We start from the raw sequence: 22,559 nt of genomic DNA, 5'->3' as shown, positions 1-22,559 counted from the left end.
ATCTGGATGACATTATTGTCTTTGGAAAGGTACCTGAAGGAAGTGAGGAAAGACTAATAAAAATGACAACCAGAGGAAGCTCCTCTGAAGTTGTCAATGAACAAACACCAAGCATCTGTCAAACAGCCACAGAGTATCACAGCAAGAATTAACCACTTACCCGGAGAAGACATATACAATCCTCAGCTGGCCATGTCCACCCACCTTGTGAGAATAAAAGACTTTTCTAGGATTTAGCAGCTGCTGTGGTGAGATTGTGAAGGACCATGCTTCTGTTTTAAACTTCTCAGTGCTCTATGACTTTAAAGCATATGACTGCAAGTGCCAAAGGACCAGAAAGATCAGCATGGCTAAAATCCATGGAAACCATAGAGATGGGAAATGTGAGCAAACATTTAGAGATTTGGTCAACTGCCTAATATGGGCACCAGTGTCAGTCTGTGAGGACCCAAGTGAACCTTTCATGCTACATACTGATGCTAGATTTAAAGACTTGAGGGAGGGAAATGATCATCACCAGAAATCCACTGCATTTGCCAGTAGAGAACTTAGCAGACTCTAGAGGAGAGCATGAGGTCGACAACTTTGCATAGGACTGCCCCACTCATAGCCAATTCATGAGCAATTCAAGACATCATCTTCATGATGTCATTGGTCTTCTCTGAGAATGAAGGACAAAGAACAAAACAGAGATTCAATATCCCATACATAAAATGGAGGATAGCTGTTAGTAAGAAATTGTTTCTTGCATATCTCAAATTGGATGTGTCCTATAAGCATCTCAAACTCAATATGTCCAAAACAGAACACATGATTACCCCTCCCCAAACCCTCCCCTCTTCCAGACATCTTCCTGTCATGGGGGAAATGGGGTGGGGGGTTAGGAGTAGGGGTTTGGGGTCCTTAGGAATATCTCTTTGAAGAATTAAACCCTCTTGCACACAAAAGCAGTTAGAATAAGATAGTAGTTTATTTCAGGGCTGAGGAAGGGAAGGGAAGGGAAGAGAAACCAAGAGAAATCCTTGGAATTCTCATGGGGAGAGAGGCATGGCACAAAGCATGTGGCTCTGAGATACCAATCTCCTCAAGCAGGAGACTGGCAGGTACTTTTATAGAGGACTGATGGGGGGGGTGACCATCTGACTGTGGAAAGTTCCTTTAGTGAGGGAGGACCATCCCCCACTGGTGGTGACTGGAGGAGTTGGGTGAACTGTGGCTGTAGATCTCCCAAGCCATCTCTTCAGGACACAAAGGCAGCAGCCTCACCTAATCTTATTGTCCCAGGGTTGAGGGACACTAGAATGAAGGGTGGAGGTCCCGGAACTAGCTCAGTCCGATTTGGTTCCGCTTATCTCTCTAGGCATATCTGTCCTCTGGTTTAGTTTTTCAAGGAGAAGGTTCTTTGATGTGCCCATAACACTCCTAAGCATCCAGACCTCCAGGTTCTATGTCATCCCATGTTATCCTCACTCTCGATTATCCCACATAGCAAAACCATTGCCAGAACTTGTCATTTCTACCTTCACAACATCTCTCCTGTAGGGTCCCTTCTCTTCACTCACAGTCATAACCTTAATTTGAGCCCTCATCACCACTATATTTTTAATAAAAGTAGCCTTCTAATTGGTCTCCCTGCCTCAAATTTCTCCCCGCTCCCATCCATCCTTCACTCATCCACCAAAATGATTATTCTATAGCACAAGTATGACGATGTCCACCCCTGCCAAAAACAAAACAAAACTCAAATGGCTCCCCATTTCATCCAGGATCCAATATATAAAGTCCTCTGTCTGGTACTTAAAGCTTTTCATGGTCTAGTCTCTTCTGAATGTAAGCTGAATCCCAAAACTCATTGGTATAGGACTCTCTCTCCTCATTGGTGTAGATCAATGCCTGTAACCTGCAGAAGGACTGGAGCTGAGTTGTGGAGATTCAGTCTCGTCAAGATCAAGAGTCTCTTCAGTCTCGAGACTCTCTTGGAGTCTCTCCAGTCTCTATGGGTCCTTTTGGCTCTCTCTGAGGGAGAAGATGGATGAGACCAACCCTATTTCAGGTTTGATGAGGAGAAAATAAGACTCTGGGAAGAAGCCAAAATGAGAGAAGTTAGCAGTCTCCACCATGTATATCCCCATCCTCAGCTTGCTACCCTAGAAACCTTGGGGAATTTCCCCTTGGGGGAGATCTAGGACCCTTTCTGTTGGTTGAGGTGAGTTACCTGGTGTCCAATGAATGAGAGAGCTCCTTTACTTTATATTGTCTATTATATATTGTCCTATGTATACTTTCTCTGATTTCTGTTTTGCTATCAACTTGGATAAATGGGTCTTCTTGCTACATATGTGTTCATTATGGGAAAGGGGTCAAGCCTTGGCTATAAAGCTTGGGGGAGGGGAGTGTCCTTTCTCCATTAATGAACACATTAATGATCAGAAATTTAGTTTGAGAGCTATATCCCCTAGATTAAAAACATTTAAGGGAGCAGATAGATAATAACCCTAGCCTAGTCCCTGTGGCCTCAACCTCCTGCTTCTCTTCCTGGCAGAAATTTAAATCTCCCTTGGAGGAGGGAAAAGAAGAGAAGAGGCTAGAAATGACAGTTCTGTATCCTTCTGAGACCCACGATGGCACCCCCATATGTGTGGAGACAGCCTCCATACCCTATCTTTCCAGCCTTCTTATATCTTACTTGTTGTGGGGAAATTAGGGTGGGGGGTTTGGAAAAGGGGTAGGGGTTTGGGGTTCTTAGAAATTCCTCTTTAAAGAATTACACCCTCGGGGGGGGGGGGCAGCTAGGTGGCACAGTGGATAAAGCACTGGCCCTGGATTCAGGAGGACCTTAATTCAAATCCAGCCTCAGACACTTGACACTTACTAGCTGTGTGACTCTGGGCAAGTCATTTTACCCTCATTGAAAAAAAAAAGAAAGAAAGAAAACAAATGGAAAAAAGAATTACACCCTCTAGCACACAAATCCAATAGAATAAGACAATAGTTTATTTAGGGGCTGGGAAAGGGAAACCAAGAGAGAAATCCTTGGACTTCTCATGGGGAGAAGGTATGGCACAGAGCATGGCTCTGAGATACTAATCTCCTCGAGCAGGAGACAGGCAGATACTTTTATAGAGGACTGATGGGGTGATCATCTGACTGTGGAAAGTTCCCTTATTGAGGGAGGACCATCCCCCATTGGTGGTGGCTGGGGGAATTGGGTGAGGGGTGGCTTCGGATCTCTCAAGCCATCTCTCTCCTCCTCGGACCACAAAGGCAGCAACCACACCTAATCTTATCTCCCCAGGGGTGAGGGAGACTGGAACGAAGGGTGGTGGTCTCAGAGCTAGCTCAGTCCTGATCAGGTTCCACTTATCTCTTTAGGTGTGTCTGTACTTTGGTTTAGTTTCTCAAGGAGAAGGTTCTTTGATGTACCCCAGAGAACTTCTGGAGTGCTAGGCCCTATAACATTACTCCTCTCCATACATACACTCTTGTGATGGCTCTACGCTGGCCTCCTCCAGTTCCTTGAATAGACCCTCCCTCTCCCCTCTCTGAACCCATCAATTTCTGGAGGTGGGGAACGTGTTTCCTCAGTCCCCCAGTAATATGTGGTTGGCCATTGTGTTGATCAGAATTCCTAAGCCGTTCAAAGTTGACTGTCTTTACTGTATTAAAAAAAAATCTTTATTTTAATAGTAAAATCCATCTACTTTGTCTATAATACTTTAAGTGAGTTTTCCTTCTCTAAGGCGTGCCCCAGGAGTTCTTGCAGCACAAAGGTAACTAACGGCTCACCCACGTGTCCAGTCACAGGCTCTACACTTGGAAAACGACAATTCCCAGCATGCCTAGGGATGCGGGTGTAGAGCGCGGTGAAGCTCGCGGAGTCCTTTTGACCGGCCTTCTCCCCGGGCAGCTTCCTCTCCGCGTCCTTTCACGCCCGGTGATTGGTCCTGAGGGATGCCCGTCAGTGACGAATCTGGTTAGGATTGGTCCAGGAGCTCGGTCTGCGACGCGGAGTCTTCACAGGGGCCGGAGAGTCATTTAAAGGTCCCAGTGGGTTTCGGACTCGGTGCTGTCCTAGGGTCCGGTCCGGCCCGGCCAGTCGCAGGGCCGTCTTTGCAGCCAGGATGGTGAGGTTGGGACCCGGGGGAGGGATAGAAGCAAGACACCACCACCGCCTCCCGACGGCGGGGGGAACAGCAGAGCGATGATAATTAATATTAACAGTTATCCTAACAATCTCTTTAAGTTGGACGAGCGCTTCACGTCTGGTAGCTCCCCAACCACCCCGTGGGCCGGGGGTTTGGGGGGAGGGGTTTGTCGGAAGGAGGATGGTGCTGATAAGCCCCATTTTACAGATGAGGAAACTGAGGCTCAGAGAGCTTAGAGGCAGGGTCCTAGGCTAGGGACCTGGAGGCCCCAGACCACACTTTGAGAACTGCCGGCCTCCGGGTTGGAGAGCTAGCCTCAGAGGACAGAAGAGCAGTTTCCAGGTCCTGCCTGGATGCTGTTGGTTGAGTGTTCCTAGGAAAGTCACCTAACCTCTGGTCAAACTCGGTGACTTCCCAAATACCAGGGAAATCGAAAGGGATGGGGAAAGAAGGATGAAGGAGGGTAGAGAAGGGAGGGAGGGAGGAAAGAAAGAAGGAGAAAGGGAAGGAAGGAAAGAGAAAGAAGGAAGGAAGGAAAGAAAGGTGGAAGAAAAGAAAGAAGGAAAGAAGGAGAAAGAGGGAGGGAAGGAAAGAGAAAGGGAGGAAGGAAAGACAGAAGGTTGATGACTAGAGTGTGAAATGAAACGACAGATAGAAGAAAAAAAGGGTTTTAGGCAGGAGGGGACCTTAGTGTGAGGAGATATTTGTTCAGCTGAATGGAGGAAAGCTTTATAAGAATGGAGAAAGATGTAGCAGATTTGGGAGCAGAAACTGAAGCAGTGTCCCTGGGCCACAGTACCTCAAAGACCCCATTCTAAACTTTTTTTGTTGTTAACTTGAGTTGGGGAAAAAAAATTGTTTTTAAAGTGGAATGAGAAACTGAGGCATCCTGTTGCCTAGACTGAGCTGAACTTGGGGTCATCAGAATTGAGGGGGAGGGGGAAGGAGTAAGACCCAGGAGCTCTTTGACTCCTTCCAGGAGCCTGGAGATCCCTAAGCCCCCTCCCATGGCTCTCCTGCCACCCTGCCCCTGACCCCAGGGACATCCCTGCCCCCAGAGCTGGACTCCTGTTGGTCACAAGAATGACTAGGCACCCATGCCTGATGCTAGGCTAGTGGGGACACAAGTGCTACAGGTTTGTAGAGGCAAAAAGGCCAGGCTGGGAGGGACCCAATGGGGTTCATCCAACCCATTGGCCAAGCTAGTTGATCATCTTTGCCTCCCTCATTGGGCGTGGGGTGCAAGGGGGCAGCACCTTTGGCTCTGTTCAAACATCCTGAAAGGTTCCTCGGCCTTCTGTGGGTCCCAGGTGACTTCTTCCTTCCTCTCACACCCCTTTACCACTGGGGACCATCTCTACCCTCCTGCAGTTGGGACTGGTGATGGCTCAGATTCCCCCAGGCCTTAATCTGGCCCAGGCTTCCCCTAGGCCCCGGAGCCTCTATAAATAGTCTGTTCCATGGCTGATCAAGTTTCTTGGGCAGAGGAACATCTGCCCACACACAGTCACCCAGGGTAGCTTTTGTCTCCCTACACACTCAAGGATCAGCTTAGGGCTTCCCCCCACAGGCGGTCATGGGCGTCCAGCTGGTCGTGAGCCTTCTCACAGCCAGCCTCATGCACAGGATGGCCCCGCATTTCTCCTTTGCCCGATGGCTACTCTGCAATGGGAGGTAAGCCCCCCCCCCCCTTCCTGCTTCCTTCCCTCTCTCCTCCCTTTCTTCCCTCTCACCTTGCTTCTCTCCCCACTTCCTGTCCACCTCCCAGGTCTCTCCCAGATCTGACATTCCCTCCCGACCACTGAAGCTTCTGGACCCCATTGGATGTAAAACCATCCTGCGGCCCCCACCTAGGCCCCCACCCTGGGGGAAACTCTTCAGGGTGTGGTCCCCCCTGCCCCACCACATCCACTTGCCTGACCACATCTTCACCTCCTGCCCTCTGTAGCCTGTTTCGCTACAAACACCCGACCGATGAGGAGCTTCGGGCCTTGGCAGGAAAACCAAAGCCAAAAGGCAAGAAGGAAAGGTGAGCAGCTTTTCTTCCCTGCCCCTTCCTGACCCTGATGGCAAAGCCCCAGCCTCCGGAGGCAGCGGGACCCTAAGGGGCCTGCTGGAGTGGGCACTGTCTGTTGGGAGATGGGTTAGTAATCTGGACCTGGTGGTGCCGAGGGGGCCTGAGCCGTCCTTCCCTCTGGCCCAGGAGGGCGAATGGCCTCACTGAGGAGAAGCCCCTTTCTGTGCCTCGGGACATCAACCTTCAGCTGGAGACGAGTCCCATCACAGCCATTGATGCGCTTGGTAATTCAGCCCTGCCCCAGCCCCTGAGTGTGGGAGGGGGGCCCCCCCTTTTGGATTCCCTTCTAATCTGGGCAGGCCTCTGCTTTCTCTTCCTGTGTAAAGGGAGGGGGGTGGATTCACAGCATCATGGAAGGGGGAATGAATGAATGTGCATTTATTGAGTGTTTACTGTGTGCTCGGCACTGCCCTAAGCACTGGAGAAGCGAGGAGCTTATGTTCCAGATCTAAAGCAAGACGGGCCCTCAGAGACCTTCTAGTCCAACCCCCTCATTTTTGCAGTTGGTGAAACTGAAACCCAGGGAGATGAAGGGACTAGCCTAAGACCCTGCAGCACCTGACTGATAAGCAGGATTTGCACTCAGCTCCCAGGACTCCAGAGCCTAGGGATCTTTGCATTGTACTGTGCTGCCCCCAATGATCCCTAGGGTCCCTTCCAGCAACAGAGTCCACGGTCTCTTTCTCTACCCTCCTTTCTTGCTCTTTCCATGGGGATTGGGATGGGAAGGAGGAAGCGGGGCCTGGCTGGCCTCCCCGAGCCCTCAGCCAGCCTCCGTCCTGGCTCCTGCCCTAGTACTTAGATACTTCTCTGAGTATCAGTGGTTCGTGGACTTTGCGCTCTATGCCTGTGGCGTCTACCTCTTCACCGAGGGCTACTATTGCCTGGTGGACCCTGCGAAGGAGGCCAACATTGGGATACTCTGGTGTTTTCTTACCATCATCTTCTCTGTGTATCCTTCATCTCGTGGAAGGCACCTGTTCCCTCCAGCTAGGATTGGATGGGGAGGTGGAGGGAGATGGGGAGGGGGTGTCAGATAAAGCTCAGGAGCATAGGTCAGAGCTGGGAAGACCCTTAGAACACAAGATATCAGGGCTGGGAGGGCCCTTAGAACACAGGATGTCAGGGCTGGGAGGGCCCTTAGAACACAGGATGTCAGGGCTGGGGGGATCCTTAGAACACAGACTTTCAGGGCTGGGAGGGCCCTTAGGACACAGACTGTCAGGGCTGGGAGGGCCCTTAGAACACAGGATGTCAGGGCTGGGAGGGCCCTTTGAACACAGGCTCTCTGAGCTGGACAGGGCTATCGAGGCTATTGAGTTCAAATTCCATAATTCATAGATGAACAAACTAAAGGCCAGACAGGCCATGACTTGCCCCAGATTCTACAGGTGTGAGCAGCAGACGCCCATACCCAGGTCTCCTGACTGCTATATTGGGGCTTTCCTTGGGGCTCCCCAACAGGAGTGCCGATGTCTTACTGAGAGCCAGGTGGAGCGGGAAGAGGAATCCCACTTGGTCCTTCCCCATCCCCTTTCCAGACTTCCTGCCCCTGCCTTCCCCAGCTCCAGGCCTGCTCCCTATGTTCCCTCCCCCCACTATCCATCAGACAGTCTGAGTGACTCCTTAGCTGTGTGGGCCCCCAGCAAGGTGTTTCTGACAGTGATGTGGCTGTACTTCTACTCAGAGGAGGGTGGGGAGCGTTCCGTCTGCCTTGCCTTTGCCTTCATCTTCCTGCTTCTGGCCATGCTGGTGCTGGTGGTACGAGAAGACATCCTGGAGTTTGGCCTGGAGCCAGGTCTGTGGGGCCGGGGCTGTGGACCAGGGCCCTGGGGTAGAGATCTGAGTTAGAAAAGACCTCAAAGGGCACCAGGTGCTGCCCATACCCCTGGGCATCCCCCTTCAGAGAGGGGATTCACAGAGCAACCCATTCCCCCAGGTCAGCTTGAATTGTTAGGAACTCCTTCCTTAGTCAGAAAGTGAACATCTGAGCATCTGTTATGATGTTCCGTGCCTGCTGGGAAGCTCCTCTCTCCATCCTTGCTCCCTGCACCTGCCCCATCTGTAGTCATCCTTCTTCTTCCCCCTCCTTCCAACCCCTAGACAGCACAAGGCTAGTTGCCCTTCTCCGCTTCCTCCAGTCATGCCGCCCCCCCCCCCCAGGGTCCCACTGCCTTTCCCTTGGCTTTAGTTTTAATGGTCTGGTGCACCATGGGATAGACACGTGACCCATTAAGGATAAAGAGAGCAAGCATCCTGCTTGTTAAAGTGCAGGGGCCTGGGAGGGCCGGGGCAACCAAAGAAGGCTTCATAGAGGAGGTGGTCCTCAAAGGACACTTAGGCTTCCGAGGGGCAGAGAGGAAGGGCCCTGCCGAGAGCCGGGCATGGAGAGTGGATGGGATGGGGAGGACCCTGTCCCTCTCTCAGCCTGGCCCCTGCAGCTGGGCTTGCTGATGCTGGCTCTTTCCCACACTGGCAGGCCTGGCCAGCGTCACCCAGCAGTTAGGACCTGTGCTGAAGAGGCATGGCTGGGACTGGTGGTGAGTGTGGGGGCATGGGCAGGAGGGAGGGGGGACTTCAGGCTGGATTAGGGGACCCCTGGACATAAGGATCTCCTGACTTCCCCAGGCCCAGGGCGGGTGGTGGAATGCCAGAGGGGCCACTTCAATCCCATAGGCATTTATTAATGAAGGAAGGAGAACCATTTGTTAGGTTGTCCAGGGAATGTGAATAGAAAAATAAACAGCAGGCCAGCGGGGATCAGGCAGGTTACTGACAGGTGGCCTGAGGGATTCTGGGCTCCCCCACTGCAGGAGGAATGGAAGGGGGATGGCAAAGTGGGCAGGGGCTCCTGGTCCCCGGTGGGTTCTGGGGAGGGTGTAGAAGCTTGGGGAAAAGCTTGCAGGTTAGGGAAGACCCAGCCCCTAGGAAAAGGAGAACATTCAATAACTAACAATAGTGATGGTGTTCTAAAGGGAAGCACGGGTGCTTTATGTAAACTCGACATACTCAATGGATCCCCCAACACAGCTGATTCTAGTAGTGTCACATGTGAAATGCTTAGCACAGTGCTTGGCACATAGTAGGCACTTTCAAATGTTTATTGACTGACTGACCTCAGTGCTTTGTGAAGATCTGATGGGAAGCATTATTATCAGCTGGGGAAGATCAAGGAAGGCTTCCTGGAGCAGACATTTAAAGAATGGTTTAGAATTCCATAAGTGAAGATCAGGAGGGAGGGCATCCCTGGCCTAGGACACGGTATGGGGCAGGGAATGGAGGTGGGAGATTTCAGAAGGGAAGAGAAGTTTGCAGTTTGGCTGGGGGAGTAAAATGAGCTAAGACTAGAAAGGTGGTGTAGCACCAGGCCTCGAATGCTGGGCAGAGATGTTTAAACTCTTCTAGGCAATCAGGAACCACTGAAGATAATTAAAGCAGAGAACAATGACCTGGGCTTGATAAAGATTATTCTGCCAGCAGAGTGAAGAGTGGATTAGAGGGGGAGGGGGCTCAGGATGGACCCTGGGGCAGCTCCCCATTGAAGGGTCAGGGAGAGGACAAGGATCCTGTGGTGTCTGAAGCACAGAGGTGAGGTCTGTGGCAGGAGGGGCTGGTCAGGAGCATCGAAGGCTGCAGAAGATGAGGAAGATGATGACTGGAGCTGGGGGAGGTGGCACTGAGTTTGGGGACTAGAAGGTGTTTGGTGTCCTTGCAGAGAAGGGCGATGGTCAGGCAGATGCTGAATTTCAAGGAATGGAAGTGGAGGGACTAGGGGAGGGGGCGGGAGGGTATAAATGCTGTTGAGTGGCAAAGGGGAGGGCAGGTCCAGTTGGCCTAGAAGACTCAACAAGATCTCTTGTTGGCAGAGACCTGACCATGTTTGTAGGCAAGGAAGAGACTGAAGATGCACAAGAGGGGATGATGGTTGGAGCAAGGGCCTAGAGGATGGGAGAGGAGGGATCAAGGGCATAGGTAGGAGTAAGTGAAAGTCTAGGGAGGTCTTCTGTGGCCAGAGGGAAGGTGGATAAAGTAGTGATACTGAGAAACTGAGGAAGGGAATAGAGAGGAGGGCCCTTAGAACCCAGGATGTCAGGGCTGGGAGGGCCCTTAGGAGAGAATGTCAGAGCTGGGAGAGCCCTGAGAACCCAGGATGTCAGAGCTGGGAGGGCCCTTAGAACCCAGGATGTCAGAACCTTAGAATAGAGTATGTTAGAGTTTCAAGGGCCCTTAGGAGAGAATGTCAGAACTGGGTAAGGCCTTAGAACCCAAGATGTCAGGGCTGGGAGGGCCCTTAGAACCCAAGATGTCAGGGCTAGGAGGACCCTTAGACAATAATATGTCAGAGCTTAAAGGGATCTTAGAAATCAACTAGTCCTCCCTCCTTTTAAGGATGGGGAAGTGGAGGCCTAGGCACATGATGTGACTTGCCCAGCAGCATAGTCAGTGGGTGGCAGAGGTTGGTCTCCTGGCTTCTTGCTAGGCTCTTTCCCCATCTCCCACCCTGACCTTTGGCTTCCGCTGACCGTGTGATGGATTCTTCTTGCAGGATCCCCCTGACCAGGCTGACCTTCCGCCTGATCCTGGTGGCGGTGTGCTCTGTCCTGGGGGCCTGCCTCACATTCCCGGGCCTGCGTCTGGCTCAGACCCACCTGGATGCCCTGCAGCTGGCAGCCGATCGACCCTTGCTCCAGTTATGTGGCTTGGGGGAGGACAGCTTTGCGGGGTCTGGGGGAGCATGGGAAGAGAGGCCCTTGGGGTGCAGGAGGGCAGGGCCCCCCCGACTTGTCAGAGCCAGGGAGGCTCATCCTTGCTTACCTTTCCCGCCTCTCCCTGGAACTGCAGGCTCATGCTCCATACAAGTTTCCTGGCTCCTGTGCTGATTTTGTGTCTGTGGATCAAACCCATTGGCCGTGACTTCCTCCTGCAAGCTCCAGTGGGAAAGACGGCCCCTGTCCAGCTGTGCGTATCTGGGGCCTGGCTGGTGGGCAGGCGCCAGGCTGGGGAGGGGACCCAGGGGGAGGGGCTGGCGATGTCTCCCCAGGGGCCACGTGGAGTCACTAGCCAAGGGGGTGAGGCTTCTTTGTATGCAGCACTTACATTCTTGAGGTCTCCCTTTCCCGTCTGATTTTGTGTGACAGGAGCAGGTGTCCTGGGAGCTGAGCCTGCTCTGGGACCCTCTTCTGAGAGCAGGCTTTGGACCTGGGGGGGTGGGGAGGGGCAGTCAGACTGGAGCCCATGTGCCCTTGAAGGCTCCTGTGTAGAGGCTGGCCCAGGGGCCTCCCTGACCCCCCCCCCTCTCCCCGCTTCTTGCAGACTCTCCGACTCTGCCTTTGACTCTCTCCGCCTGTGGCTGGTGCTGGCCCTGTGCCTGCTGCGGCTGGCCGTGACCAGGCCCCACCTGCAGGCCTACCTGTGCCTGGCCCAGCGCTGGGTGGAACAGATGAGGAGGGAGGCTGGGCGGATTAGTGCCCTGGAGATCCAGCGCAGGGTAGGGGGGCCCGGGGATGGCCGGGTGGGACATAATTGTACATATCCTAGAGCCAGAAGCACCTGAGGGGTCATGGAGGCCTGCCCTCTCCTTTTACAGAAGAGGAAACTGAGGCCCGGAGAGGCAGTGACCTGCCCAAGGACATTCAGGTAGTCTATGACACAGCGGGGATAGGTGAGCTTCCTCGGCAGGCTAAGCGATTCTACTTTTACCTTAGGCCCTTGACAAGCCATGTTATCTCCTCTCTGTGGAGTGTGATTTAGAAAGATAATAACTGACACTTATACATTATATAGAAAGCTGGCCTGGACATCAGAAAGGTCTGAGTTCAAATGCTGTCTCGACAGCCGTGTGACAAGTCACTTAACCCCCATCTACCTTGGTTTCTTCATCTGTAAAACTACTGGGACAGTAATAGCACATCTCAGGGTTCTTGGGGGACCAAATGATAGAACAATTGCACAGCATTGTGCAGGCTTGGATGCTTCAATGTGACATTACGCACGTTCCTCTCATCTGAGCCTCACGAGAACCCTGAAGGAGGTTTTTATTATTCACACCCCCATTTTACGGATGAGTCACTTGGCCGGTGCTTGGCTGAGGCGGGATTGGAACCCAGGTTTTTGTGACTCCCAGTCTGGCTCTGTGTCCATTGCGTCTGGCTTTGGGAGAATTCGCTTTGCTTGGTTGGGAATACGTAATGATGATGCAGATAACTCGAATGTATTAGAATCAGACTCAGTGAATCCCATAGGGATTCTGAGAAGGATTTGGGTTTAGGGAATGATGGAGAGCTTCCTGCAGAAGGTGGGGGTAGGCTTGAGAAGGCGGTGGCTGGGACCCTCTTCTGAGAGCAGGCTTTGGACCTGGGGGGGAGGAAAGGGGGGCGGGGAGGGGCGGTCAGAGGCAGTCAGACGAGCCCACGTGACCTTGAAGGCTCCTGTGCAGAGGCTGGCCCAGGGGCCTCCCTGACCCATCCCCTCCTCTCCCTGCTTCTTGTAGTCTCTCGGACTCTGCCTTTGACTCTGTCTGCCTAGTTAGAACAGAGGATATGTGGAAGGGGAGGGGGGATGTGGGAACAGAGATGGGCTTTGGGCAGATGACCCTGGTAGCGTGGGCGAGAGTGGGTGTGGGGAGGCCCGTCTTACCTCCCCCGGACCGTGAGCGCTCCCCGAGATCCTGCCCTCGGCCCTTCTCTCTGGGTGGTCGCCTCTGCTCCCGTGGATTCGTTCCCATCTCCATGCAGATGACCCTCAGCCCCAGCCTCTCTCCCCTCACCTACAGGCCTGCCTCACTGATGGCCTAGTGGACCTTTCTGCCTAGATGTTCCAGAGACATCTCAGGCTCCCCTCTTGGCCAGTCCCACTCCTCCTCCCAGCTACTTCCCATCCAGGGTTCCGCTAGTGCCCTGCCAACCTCACCGCTAGCGCCCTGCCAACCTCATCGCTGACGCCCTGCCAACGTCACTGCCATCCTGATTCCTCACTCTCACCCTCAGTAGCCAAACAGTTGTGGGTCTCTCCTGCACCCCCCCTGCTCTCGCACACCCCCACCATAGTCCAGACCCTTCTCCCCAACCCAGATTATTGCGGCAGCCTCCCACTGGCCCTTCCTGCCTCGTCTCTCCTCCCCCCTCGCCTCTCTGACTGTCCACTGCTGCCGAGGGTTGTCCTGGAGTGCGGGTCTGGCCACGGGACTCCCATGAGGCTCCACCACTTTCCTCCTGGCCTCCTCTCTGTGCCTCACCCAGTGCTCTCTCCCATCTCTGCCCCCTTTGCACGGGCCGCCCCCATGCCTGGAATCCCTCTCCTCCCCTGCACCACCATCTCCAGGAAGCCTTTCCTTCGCTCCTTCCCCTACCCACCCACCCAGGCTCTTCTGCATTGAACCACTTTCTACTTGATTCTCTTGATTTGTGCTTGAGATGGTTATGTGTGTGCCCCTCCCCCCCAACCCCCATCCAAAGGTCAGCTCGTTGGGGGAGCCTGGATGGCCTCTCCAGAGAAGGGAGGTGGTGAGAGGCCAGTCTGGCTGGATGTAGGGAGTAGGAAGGGCAGCAAGGCTGGAAGGTTAGGAAGGGAGGCTGTATCCAGACCGGGAAGAGCCATAGAGCCAGAGGAGTTGGTATTTGGCCTCCAAGGTAATAGGGAGCCATTGGCATTGATTGAGCAGGGGAGGAGCCTGGTCCAACTTGTGCTTTGGTAGCTCTGTGGAGGATGGACTGAGCTGGGAAGGGACGTGATTAGGGAAGCCATTTAGTGAGGGGCAGATTCTAGTCTAGGAAGCAGCATGGAGCAGCATAAAGAAGGTGTATTGGGAGTCCAAAGACTTGGGTTCAAATCCTGGCTCCAACACTGACCAGCTTTGAGACCTTGAAGAAGTCATCGACCCTCTGTACTTCAGTTTCCTTGTCTATAAAATGGGGGTGGTGCTCCAGAAATGGGAGCATCCCTGAGGGTGTATACTAGGCTTCCTGCCTCACCCCACCCCCTCTTATAGGTGACCCCTGGAGGCAGCAGTGGCAGCTGGGAGTTAGGCCATTTCCTGCCTCCCTGACCCTTGCTCCCCTCTCCCCCCTGCCCAGATCACACGGATTTACTGCTACGTCTCAGTGGTGAGCCTGCAGTATCTGGCCCCCATCCTCCTCACTCTTCACCTTACACTGCTGCTGAAGACTCTAGGTATGGGTTGGGCTGGGGAGGGTGCAGAGGTGGCACAGCCCCCAGTTCTCTCCCCTCACACTCCTCTATCCATCTCCATAGGAGGCTATTCCTGGGGCCTGGGGTCCACCAGCCCTCTCCCCAGGCCAGCCCCACCATCGACCTTGGCCACTGCCTCTGGAGAAGATGAGGTGCAGGCCACAGTGGCCCAGATCCTGGGTGCCCTGGGCGGCCTCTTCACCCCTGCCTTCTATCGGGGCCTCTTTGCCTTTCTCACCTGGTGGACGGCTGCCTGCCAGCTGCTAACCAGCCTCTTTGGCCTCTACTTCCACCAACGCCTGGCATCTTCCTAGCCTCCCTGGGGAGGCCGAGGGTTATGTGACTGCGCACAGGGGAGGCACAGCCTCCTTCTTTGGGTCTTTCAGGCCCTCCCCTTCCTGGAATGGTGCCAGGAGCAGGGCTGGGGGAGGGGGTTGCCACCACCTCTGCTCAGGACTCCTCCGATTCTCATCCACCAATTTCACCCAGAGTGCCTGAGACCATGGCCCTCCAGGCTAGGAGCTGCTGCCCCACCGACCTTGCCTCTCCCCGCTTCTCTGACCTCTGCTGTCTCCTAGAAGGTGGCTGGTCCCTAAGGACCTCTGACAAGGGTGGTGAGAAAAGAGGTCACACTGAACGAGAGGGACTGATAGGGTTGGGGTTAGTGCTGGAGGAAGGGAGAGACCTCCCCACTTTTGGCTCAGGTCTGAGTCCTTGTCTCAGAAATGGAGGGAGGGAATGAGAGAGAATGAGAGCTGGCCTCCTGGATGAGGGGAGGCTGCTGAAGTGTTCCCCTCCTCCAGCGGCTGGGTTTGCTCCTTTTAATTCAGGGCCTCTTAGCCTTTTATTGAGTCCTGGAGCCTTCTGGCATTCTGGTGAAATCTATGCACCCCTTTCTCAGAATAAGGTTTTAAATGCATAAAATAAAATAGGGACGATTATGGAGGAAATCAATTATAATGAAATACAATCACAGAATATTTTTGTAAAGTTCACGAACCCTTGGCTATGGGCCCCTGTTTTCATTCAATAAAGGAGAACGTCTGACCTGTAGAAGGCTGTCAAGTCCCTCATTCCTTGGGTCAGGAGTGTAGCCAGGGTCTGCCCTGCCTCTTATCATCCCTTTGGGGGCAATTTCTTTTCTTTTGGGTGGCCATCTTTAGCCTGCTAACCTTCTGGTTCTTCCAACCTGGAAGCTTAGAATTTAGAGCCAGAAGAGGGAATTTAAAGGGAGGGGGTCCTCCTGAGACAAAAATGCCCCTCCCTCCCTTTGCCTGGCTCAGGCCTCTTTGGGATGAACTCATCCATCATGCATTTGGGTGAGTGGGGTCAGAAAGGCTGGAGGAGGGGAGGGTTTAGCCTAAGCTTCCTCCTACCAGCTCCGAGGGTCCTCCTTTCCATGCCCCTCGTTGGGGAATCCACAGTTTGATCTGCCCGTGGGCCTGCCTGGCAGCTGCTGCCTCAGGCCAGATCTCAGCTCCTTCCTAGCCCTCCCTGCCCCAAGTGCTCTGCATCCTTACCTGGGGACCTTTACCTCTCTTGGTATAGGAATAGGGACTTTTTTCTAGAACCAGTGGCTCGCTCTGGTGGGCACGAGACCTTCTGGAGCAGGAAGAGATGACTGCTTCCTGTTCGTCCCTCCCTGTTCTCTCTGGTTCTGGGCTGGCTGTGGCCCCGGATGGCCTGGATCTGTGAAACTGGAAGGAAGCTTGGAGATCCCCATGTACCCCATTTTACTGAGGAGGAAACGGGCCCATGGAGGTTAGAGGTCACAAGGAACCAGAGGGTGGGGCCAGGACTTCCATCCTGGTCTTTGGGCTCTCCAGGGTGGAAGGGCTGAAGGTTGACAAACTGGGTTTCGAGCTCAGGCATCACCAGAACCTACTGGAGTATCCCTTTAGTCCAACCCTGGCAAATTGGTGACTGGGTCGGATGGAGAAGGGGCTGGAGATGAGGCCACACGGGGATCAGAGGGTGAGACTGGGCTCAGGTGGGGCTGACACGAGGGGCAGAAGTGGGAACAATGGGCAGATGTTGCCTCGATGCGAAGCAGACCTTCCTAGACCTTCACTGACTGGGCCGCCTCATGAGGTAGTGAGTTCTCTGTCCATGGACAGTGGAGGCCAGGCTGACTCCCTGTCAGAAATGTTGTAAAGGAACATCCCTTTGGGGTGTGGGTCAGGCCAGATGCCCCCTGAGGTCCCTTCCCTCCACCTCCCTGGGAAGAGGCAGGCCTGATGGCTTCTTTATCTAATTCCCCTCGTTACCCACGGCCCTTGGATGACAGACAAGGCCAGGGGCCAGCCCCGTTGCCAGGAGCCTCGTCTCCACTGCCCAGCTATGCAGACAACTGTTCCCATGGGGCTGCCCAGACATGACCTCGGGGGCCCACACAGTGCCTGGATAGAGAATGGGGGAAGAAAATTTCACTCAGACTGCAATTAGACCATGAGGATGGACAAAGACAATGGCATGGGGATGGGGGAAGGAACAGAGCAGAGGAGAGAGGGAGCAGGAGGCTGGAGTCGGGGCCTGCCCATTTCGGGGCCTCCTGAAACTGAAGCTCAGCCTAGGGATGGACCTACCGGCAGCTGGCCCAGCACCACCCCCGTCCAGCTGCCCCCTGTCATGTGACGGTAACGTCACCCAGACCCAGAGCTGGGAACTCCCTGGCTTCAGACAAAGACAACTGGAGAATGCAAAAAAGTCTTGGCTGCCAGGAAACCGCCTGAAATTCAGGACCCAGGTGCCTGGGTCCGCTCTGTCTCTTTGTCCCCCGTATCAACGAGTCACCACCAATTTTCCAGGGCTTTCAGGTTTTAGAAGCTTGTCTCTCACTTCCTTTCCCTTGTGAATGTGAGGAGCGCAAGCTCTGTTAGTCTCATGCTATACAGGTGGGGAAACTGAGGCCCCTGAAATTAAGCAACTCTCCCAGGTTCAAGTGTCTGAATGGGGGTTTGAGATGAGGATCCCTCACTCTCAAACCCAGCCTTTTAGAGCTCATTGTGCTGCCTCCCTCTTCTCTTTTACTTTATCCTTTTGGAATCAATTTGGCATCTCCCTAGACATGGGGTGGGCGGCAGCTTGTTTTTACCACCTATAAAGAGGTGCTGGTAGGAGAGGTGCCATTTCCCTCTGCCATGCTGTGTCCGAAGGGCCTCGGGCCTGCTCCATCTAATGTTTTCTGATCCTCCTGCTAAGGAAAGGAAGGAAGGAACACTGGATTAGCAATGAGAGGACCTGAGTTCAAATCCTAGCTTCACAGGAGCATATGAGGTCACTGGCTCTTTTTCTGGTCCTTGGAAGATGGCGTGGTGGGTATTATGCTAAGTACTTCACAGATCTAGGAGATGAGCCACGATTCTGTAAGGTGCTATGAGGCATGTGGTGAATTACTGTGTCGTGTCCCCTGCTAGGATATATACTTGACTTCTCCGTCTTTGTCTCCCCAATCCCCACTACTTAGAGCAATGCCTTGTACACAGTACACTTACTTAGTGTTTGTTGTTGAGTGAGTTGGTTCATGGAATCATAGGTTTAAACTTGGAAGGGGGCGCAGCTAGGTGGCGCAGTGGATAGAGCACCAGCCCTGGATTCAGGAAGACCTGAGTTCAAATATGGCCTCAGACACTTGACACACTTACTAGCTGTGTGACCCTGGGCAAGTCACTTAACCCCAATTGCCTCATCAAAAACAAACAAACCTGGAAGGGACCTTAGAGATGGAGTCTAAGACCTGCTGTTATGATCTCCATTTGACAGATGAGGAAAATGAAGTAGGCAGAGGTTACAGAGGGACACACAGATAGTATCTGAGACTGAATTTGAATTCAGGTCCTCCTGAATCCAGAGCCATTGCTTTATCCACTGCGCCACCTAGCTGCCCTCTGAAATGCTTTGTTCTTAAAACAACCACCACCTCTCCCCTGGAGGCTAATCTAGTTTGCCACATGGGGAAGACCTCTAGCAGGGAGAGAGCAGGGAGAGGCCAAAGGTAGCAGGGCAGTGCTCTAACAGCTTCTGTCCAGGGCTCCCCCGGCTGAAGTGCTCCTATTGGATATTTTTGAGCCCACAATTCTTTGGCCCAATGAGGCGGCTCCCACATTCCTGGCAGCTTTAACCTGTATGGAGAGAGAGGGCTAGAGATACAACCCATTTCTAAGTCTGGTGTGGGAAGGAGAACTAACAAGTGAGGTCCGTTCCTAAAATCAGGGAGTGTAGCTATGAGCACATGTCATGGCTAAATGCAGAAAAGGACAGAACCGGGTGTCAAGAGATGGGACCAGAGTCCTGGTTTGGCCACTCCCTGGCTCATCTTGGCTTGCCTTGAGGATGTTCCTCCCTCCTTTACGGGGACTCAGTTTCCTCATCTATAAAATGAAAGGGTTTGGACTCAGTCTCTACCATCCTTTCTAACTACGATTCCATCACCCCCATTCAACAAGCACACGTTTCTTAAGTGTACTCTCTACAAGGCATTGGTCTGGGTTCTGGGTATCCAAAGACCAAGGGGGAAGGGATATGATATGTGCCTGCTGTTCACCAGCTCTGTGCTAGGCACTGGTGCCTATCCTCAAGGGGTCTTGATTGAAAGGGAGGGAAATGGGGCAGCTAGGTGGTGCAATGGATAAAGCGCCGGCCCTGGAGTCGGGAGTACCTGAGTTCAAATCCAGCCTCAGACACTTGACACTAGCTGTGTGACCCTGGGCAAGTCACTTAACCCCCCTAGCCCTGCCCCCCCCACCCAAAAAAAAAGGAAAAGAAAGAAAGGGAGGGAGAGGGAGGAGAGGGAGCAGGAAGCTGGAAGCAGGGCCTCCTGCAGAAAGCAGCCCATCTCGGTGCCATCCCCATTTAGGGCTAGGTAGACATAACACACACACAGAGAAGTAAATAAAAGTAATGGGGGGAGGGGAGTGTGATTAAGAAAGGACTATGGGAAGGGCTACCAGAGCCAACTCTTGAAGGAAAGTAGGGATTCTAAGAGATGTTACCCCCAGCAATGGGGAGATTGTGGTTGTTTGTCCTTCATCTTGAATAGGACCATGACATCAGGGTGATGTCAAAACTGGTGCTGAATTGGATTTAAGTGAGGGGTTGCTGTGAAAAGTCACCAGCCTCACTTTCTCCTCCAGAGCCATCTGGGTCCAATGGCAAGATCTACATCAGGACGACTGGAAATGGCCCTGGATGTTTGAGACGATCAGGGTGAAGTGACTTGGCCAGGGTCACACAGCTAGTAAGCATCTATCCACTATGCCACCTAAGCACAGGCATGGGAGATAGAGGTGTGCACTTCTTGTACTTTTATGTCAGGACCACTCCTGACAGATACACAAGAAAGGCCTCTTTGGAGGTGGCCCAGGTGGCTCACATATAGCACCCACCATCATCAACAGGTCAGGCTTAAGCAGGTCTCAGATGCTTCCTTGTTCCTGTTAACACCATCCTCTGTGAAGAGAGCAGAAGCAGTGCCCTCTAGCGGCTAAGGGCCCTCCTTCTCTCAAGGCTGCATAGTTGCTGCTGGGCTGATTGCACACTCTCCTGATATCAACTTTTTTCGAAGGCATGTTATGGTTTACAAAGTGGGTTTCTCATATGTCTTTGTGGTGGGTAGTTGAAGTATTATTATTCCTGTTTTACAGGAAAGGAAATAGAAGGAGGTAAGTGATTTGGTCGGGGCCACACAGCTGGTAGGTTTCTTCCTCTGTAAAAAGGAATTAGAACAGATGCATTTTTACTACCACAATGATCAACAATTGGCAGCGCCCCCTAAAACAACATGACTTAGAAATCTCAGGATGTACGGGATTCTTAGAGTTGATCTTGGAAATCTCCATGTTTTACCAGTAGGGAAACTTGGGTTAGTGGCAGAGGTGGTTTGAATCCTTGGGTCCACCTCTCAATAGAAAGTCCACTGTTCTTACCCCACCACCACACTGCCTTCAGGACTCCCCTGTCTATAGACACAGACATTTATCTTATTTCATATTATTCTTGGGGGCAGCTAGGTGGCAAAGTGGATGAAGCACTGGCCTTGGATTCAGGAGGACCTGAGTTCAAATCCAGCCTCAGACACTTGACACTTAACTAGCTGTGTGACCCTGGGCAAGTCACTTAACCCTCATTGCCCTGCAAAAAAAACAAAAACATATTATTCTTTCTATTTTTGTGTTTGCATCTATTCCTAGGCCTGGGGTACTTAATCTGGAGTCTAAGGATGCCCAAGGGGTCCATGGTTATATTCCAGGATGTCCAGGAAAAATGACATCTTTATTTTCACTAACTTCTAATGGAAATTGAGCATTTCCTTGAATTCTTTAAAAAAGTTATTCAGAGGTCCCATAGGCTTTGGCACACTGCCAAAGGGGTGCAGGACAGAAAAAAAAATGGTTAATAACTGCTGACCTAGCCCATCACCTTACACACAGGTGCTTAATAAATGCTTCCAGAATATTTACAAATCTTCAACGATTGGTAAAACCACATCAGCTCACCTGGCACCAAGGGAGTCATATGGCTCAAGGAAGCATCTTGCCAATATGGGAACCAAAGAGTTACCAGACACTGCAAGCTTGAATGCCACATCTTCCATGTGTGGTTCAAAGGGAAATGCTAAATCTGTTATCAGAAGACCTGGGTTTGAATCCTGGTTCTGTCATTCTGACCTCAGGCAAGACACCTAACCTCTGCAGGTCTGTTTCCAGAAATGAGGGTGTTGGAGTAGAGATCTTTCAAGCCTCTTCCAGCTCTAAAATTCTTTAATGATCCTCCCAACTAGAATCGTTCTTCTAAGTCTCCCCTTTTGTGTGGATTTCTAGAATCAGGCCTTTAGTTTTATGTACATCTCATTTCTAGGTTGTAAATTATGTTACCTAAGGATGTTGAACTTTTAAGATTTAGTGAGGGCAGGGGCAGCTACGTGGCACAGTGGATAAAGCACCGGCCCTGCATCCAGGAGGACCTGAGTTCAAATCTGACCTCAGATACTTGACACTTACTAGCTGTGTGACCCTGGGCAAGTCACTTAACCCTCATTGCCCCGCAAAAAACCCAAAACAAAACCCCCAAAACAAAGGGCTGAAGATGGAATACTGTTGTAGTTGTTGTTTGTCCTTCGTTCTCTAAGAAGACCATGACGTCAGGAGGTAATGTCATGACTTGTAGTAAATTGGATTTAAGGGAGGGAGGGAGGGCTGTGCAAAATCACCAGCTTCACTCTTTCTTCCAGAGCCATCTTGGTCCAGTGGCAATATATGACTGGAGATGGCCCTGGATGTTTAAGGTGATTGGAGCTAAGTGACTTGTCCAGGGTCACACAGGTGGTATGTGTCTGAGGCAAGGTGGAATACTATGGATATCTTGAGAGAGAAGATGATGGACTAAATATGCAGAATGAGATTTCAGGACACAGCCTGCATTTGTTTTTTGAATTTTGTTTTGGGAATTTATTTTGCTTGACTATGCATATTTGTTACATGAGTTTTGTTTTTCTTTCTTTTCAGAGTGTGACTAGGAAGGTAAGAGAAAAAAAAATACCTAATAGCAACAAAAAGTCATTGAAAAAGTGCCTTCGGTCTCATTACCCTTGATTGGTACATTCACAAAAGATTCTAGCTGTCTCTATCTCCACTCAATCCTAAAATTTCACACCTGAAGCTCCTCAGGAGGAGCTTGGGCAGGACTGATGTCTAACTAAGACACCTGTGCTGCTTCATTGCTCAGAGGCAAAGCCAACATTCTGACCCAAGAGGTTGTTACGGCAGTCAGGGAACCTGCAGCCTCAATATCTTTTGTCCACTAGATAGGTCTGAATACTAGAAATAAGCTCCACAGCGAGGGTAACAGAGTTCAGGGCCCTGTTCCTTGAAATCCTGGCCTACATTGGTGGGATCCCATGGTCACACCACTTTTAAGTGTCAGAGCCAGGATGGCATAAGCTTAGGCGTCTCCAGACTATCCAAGTCAGGACTAGTGGCTCTCCAAGGCAAGGTGGGCCTTTGAAATCCAAGTCTAGACTACTGACAGTTGGGAAATTTGTGAAGGAGAAGAATTCTGTCTTACCAACTTCACTCCCTCATCTCCTAATCAGTTTGATTTAAATTTCTGCTAGCCCTTGTCAGTGAAGAGGTTTCACCTTACAAGGCTAGTCT

At 52.0% G+C, this 22,559-nt stretch overlaps 1 protein-coding gene across 1 annotated transcript; it reads left to right on the top strand.

Annotated features, from left to right (window-relative positions):
- Positions 1 to 3,991: 3,991 nt before the first annotated feature.
- On the top strand, positions 3,992 to 15,465 carry TMEM161A (transmembrane protein 161A). Its single transcript, XM_043978973.1, has 12 exons — positions 3,992 to 4,124; positions 5,716 to 5,819; positions 6,094 to 6,174; positions 6,349 to 6,446; positions 7,018 to 7,174; positions 7,869 to 8,020; positions 8,702 to 8,762; positions 10,769 to 10,912; positions 11,065 to 11,181; positions 11,536 to 11,710; positions 14,295 to 14,391; positions 14,473 to 15,465. The coding sequence occupies exons 1-12, from the start codon at positions 4,122 to 4,124 to the stop codon at positions 14,721 to 14,723; spliced, it is 1,440 nt and encodes a 479-aa protein (XP_043834908.1). The 5' UTR covers positions 3,992 to 4,121; the 3' UTR covers positions 14,724 to 15,465.
- The last annotated feature ends 7,094 nt before the right edge of the window (positions 15,466 to 22,559 follow it).

The sequence above is a fragment of the Dromiciops gliroides genome, chromosome 1 (assembly GCF_019393635.1).
Source record: "Dromiciops gliroides isolate mDroGli1 chromosome 1, mDroGli1.pri, whole genome shotgun sequence".
In the NCBI taxonomy this organism is placed as follows: Eukaryota; Metazoa; Chordata; class Mammalia; order Microbiotheria; family Microbiotheriidae; genus Dromiciops; species Dromiciops gliroides.
The sequence above is the reverse complement of the archived record's forward strand: the minus strand, read 5'-3'. Positions and strand labels throughout refer to the sequence as shown.

Coding starts and splice junctions, on each gene's coding strand:
- TMEM161A (XM_043978973.1), top strand. Junction 6,175..6,348: donor CCAAAAGGCAAGAAGGAAAG/GTGAGCAGCTTT, acceptor CCTCTGGCCCAG/GAGGGCGAATGGCCTCACTG. Junction 11,711..14,294: donor CCCTGGAGATCCAGCGCAGG/GTAGGGGGGCCC, acceptor CCCCCTGCCCAG/ATCACACGGATTTACTGCTA.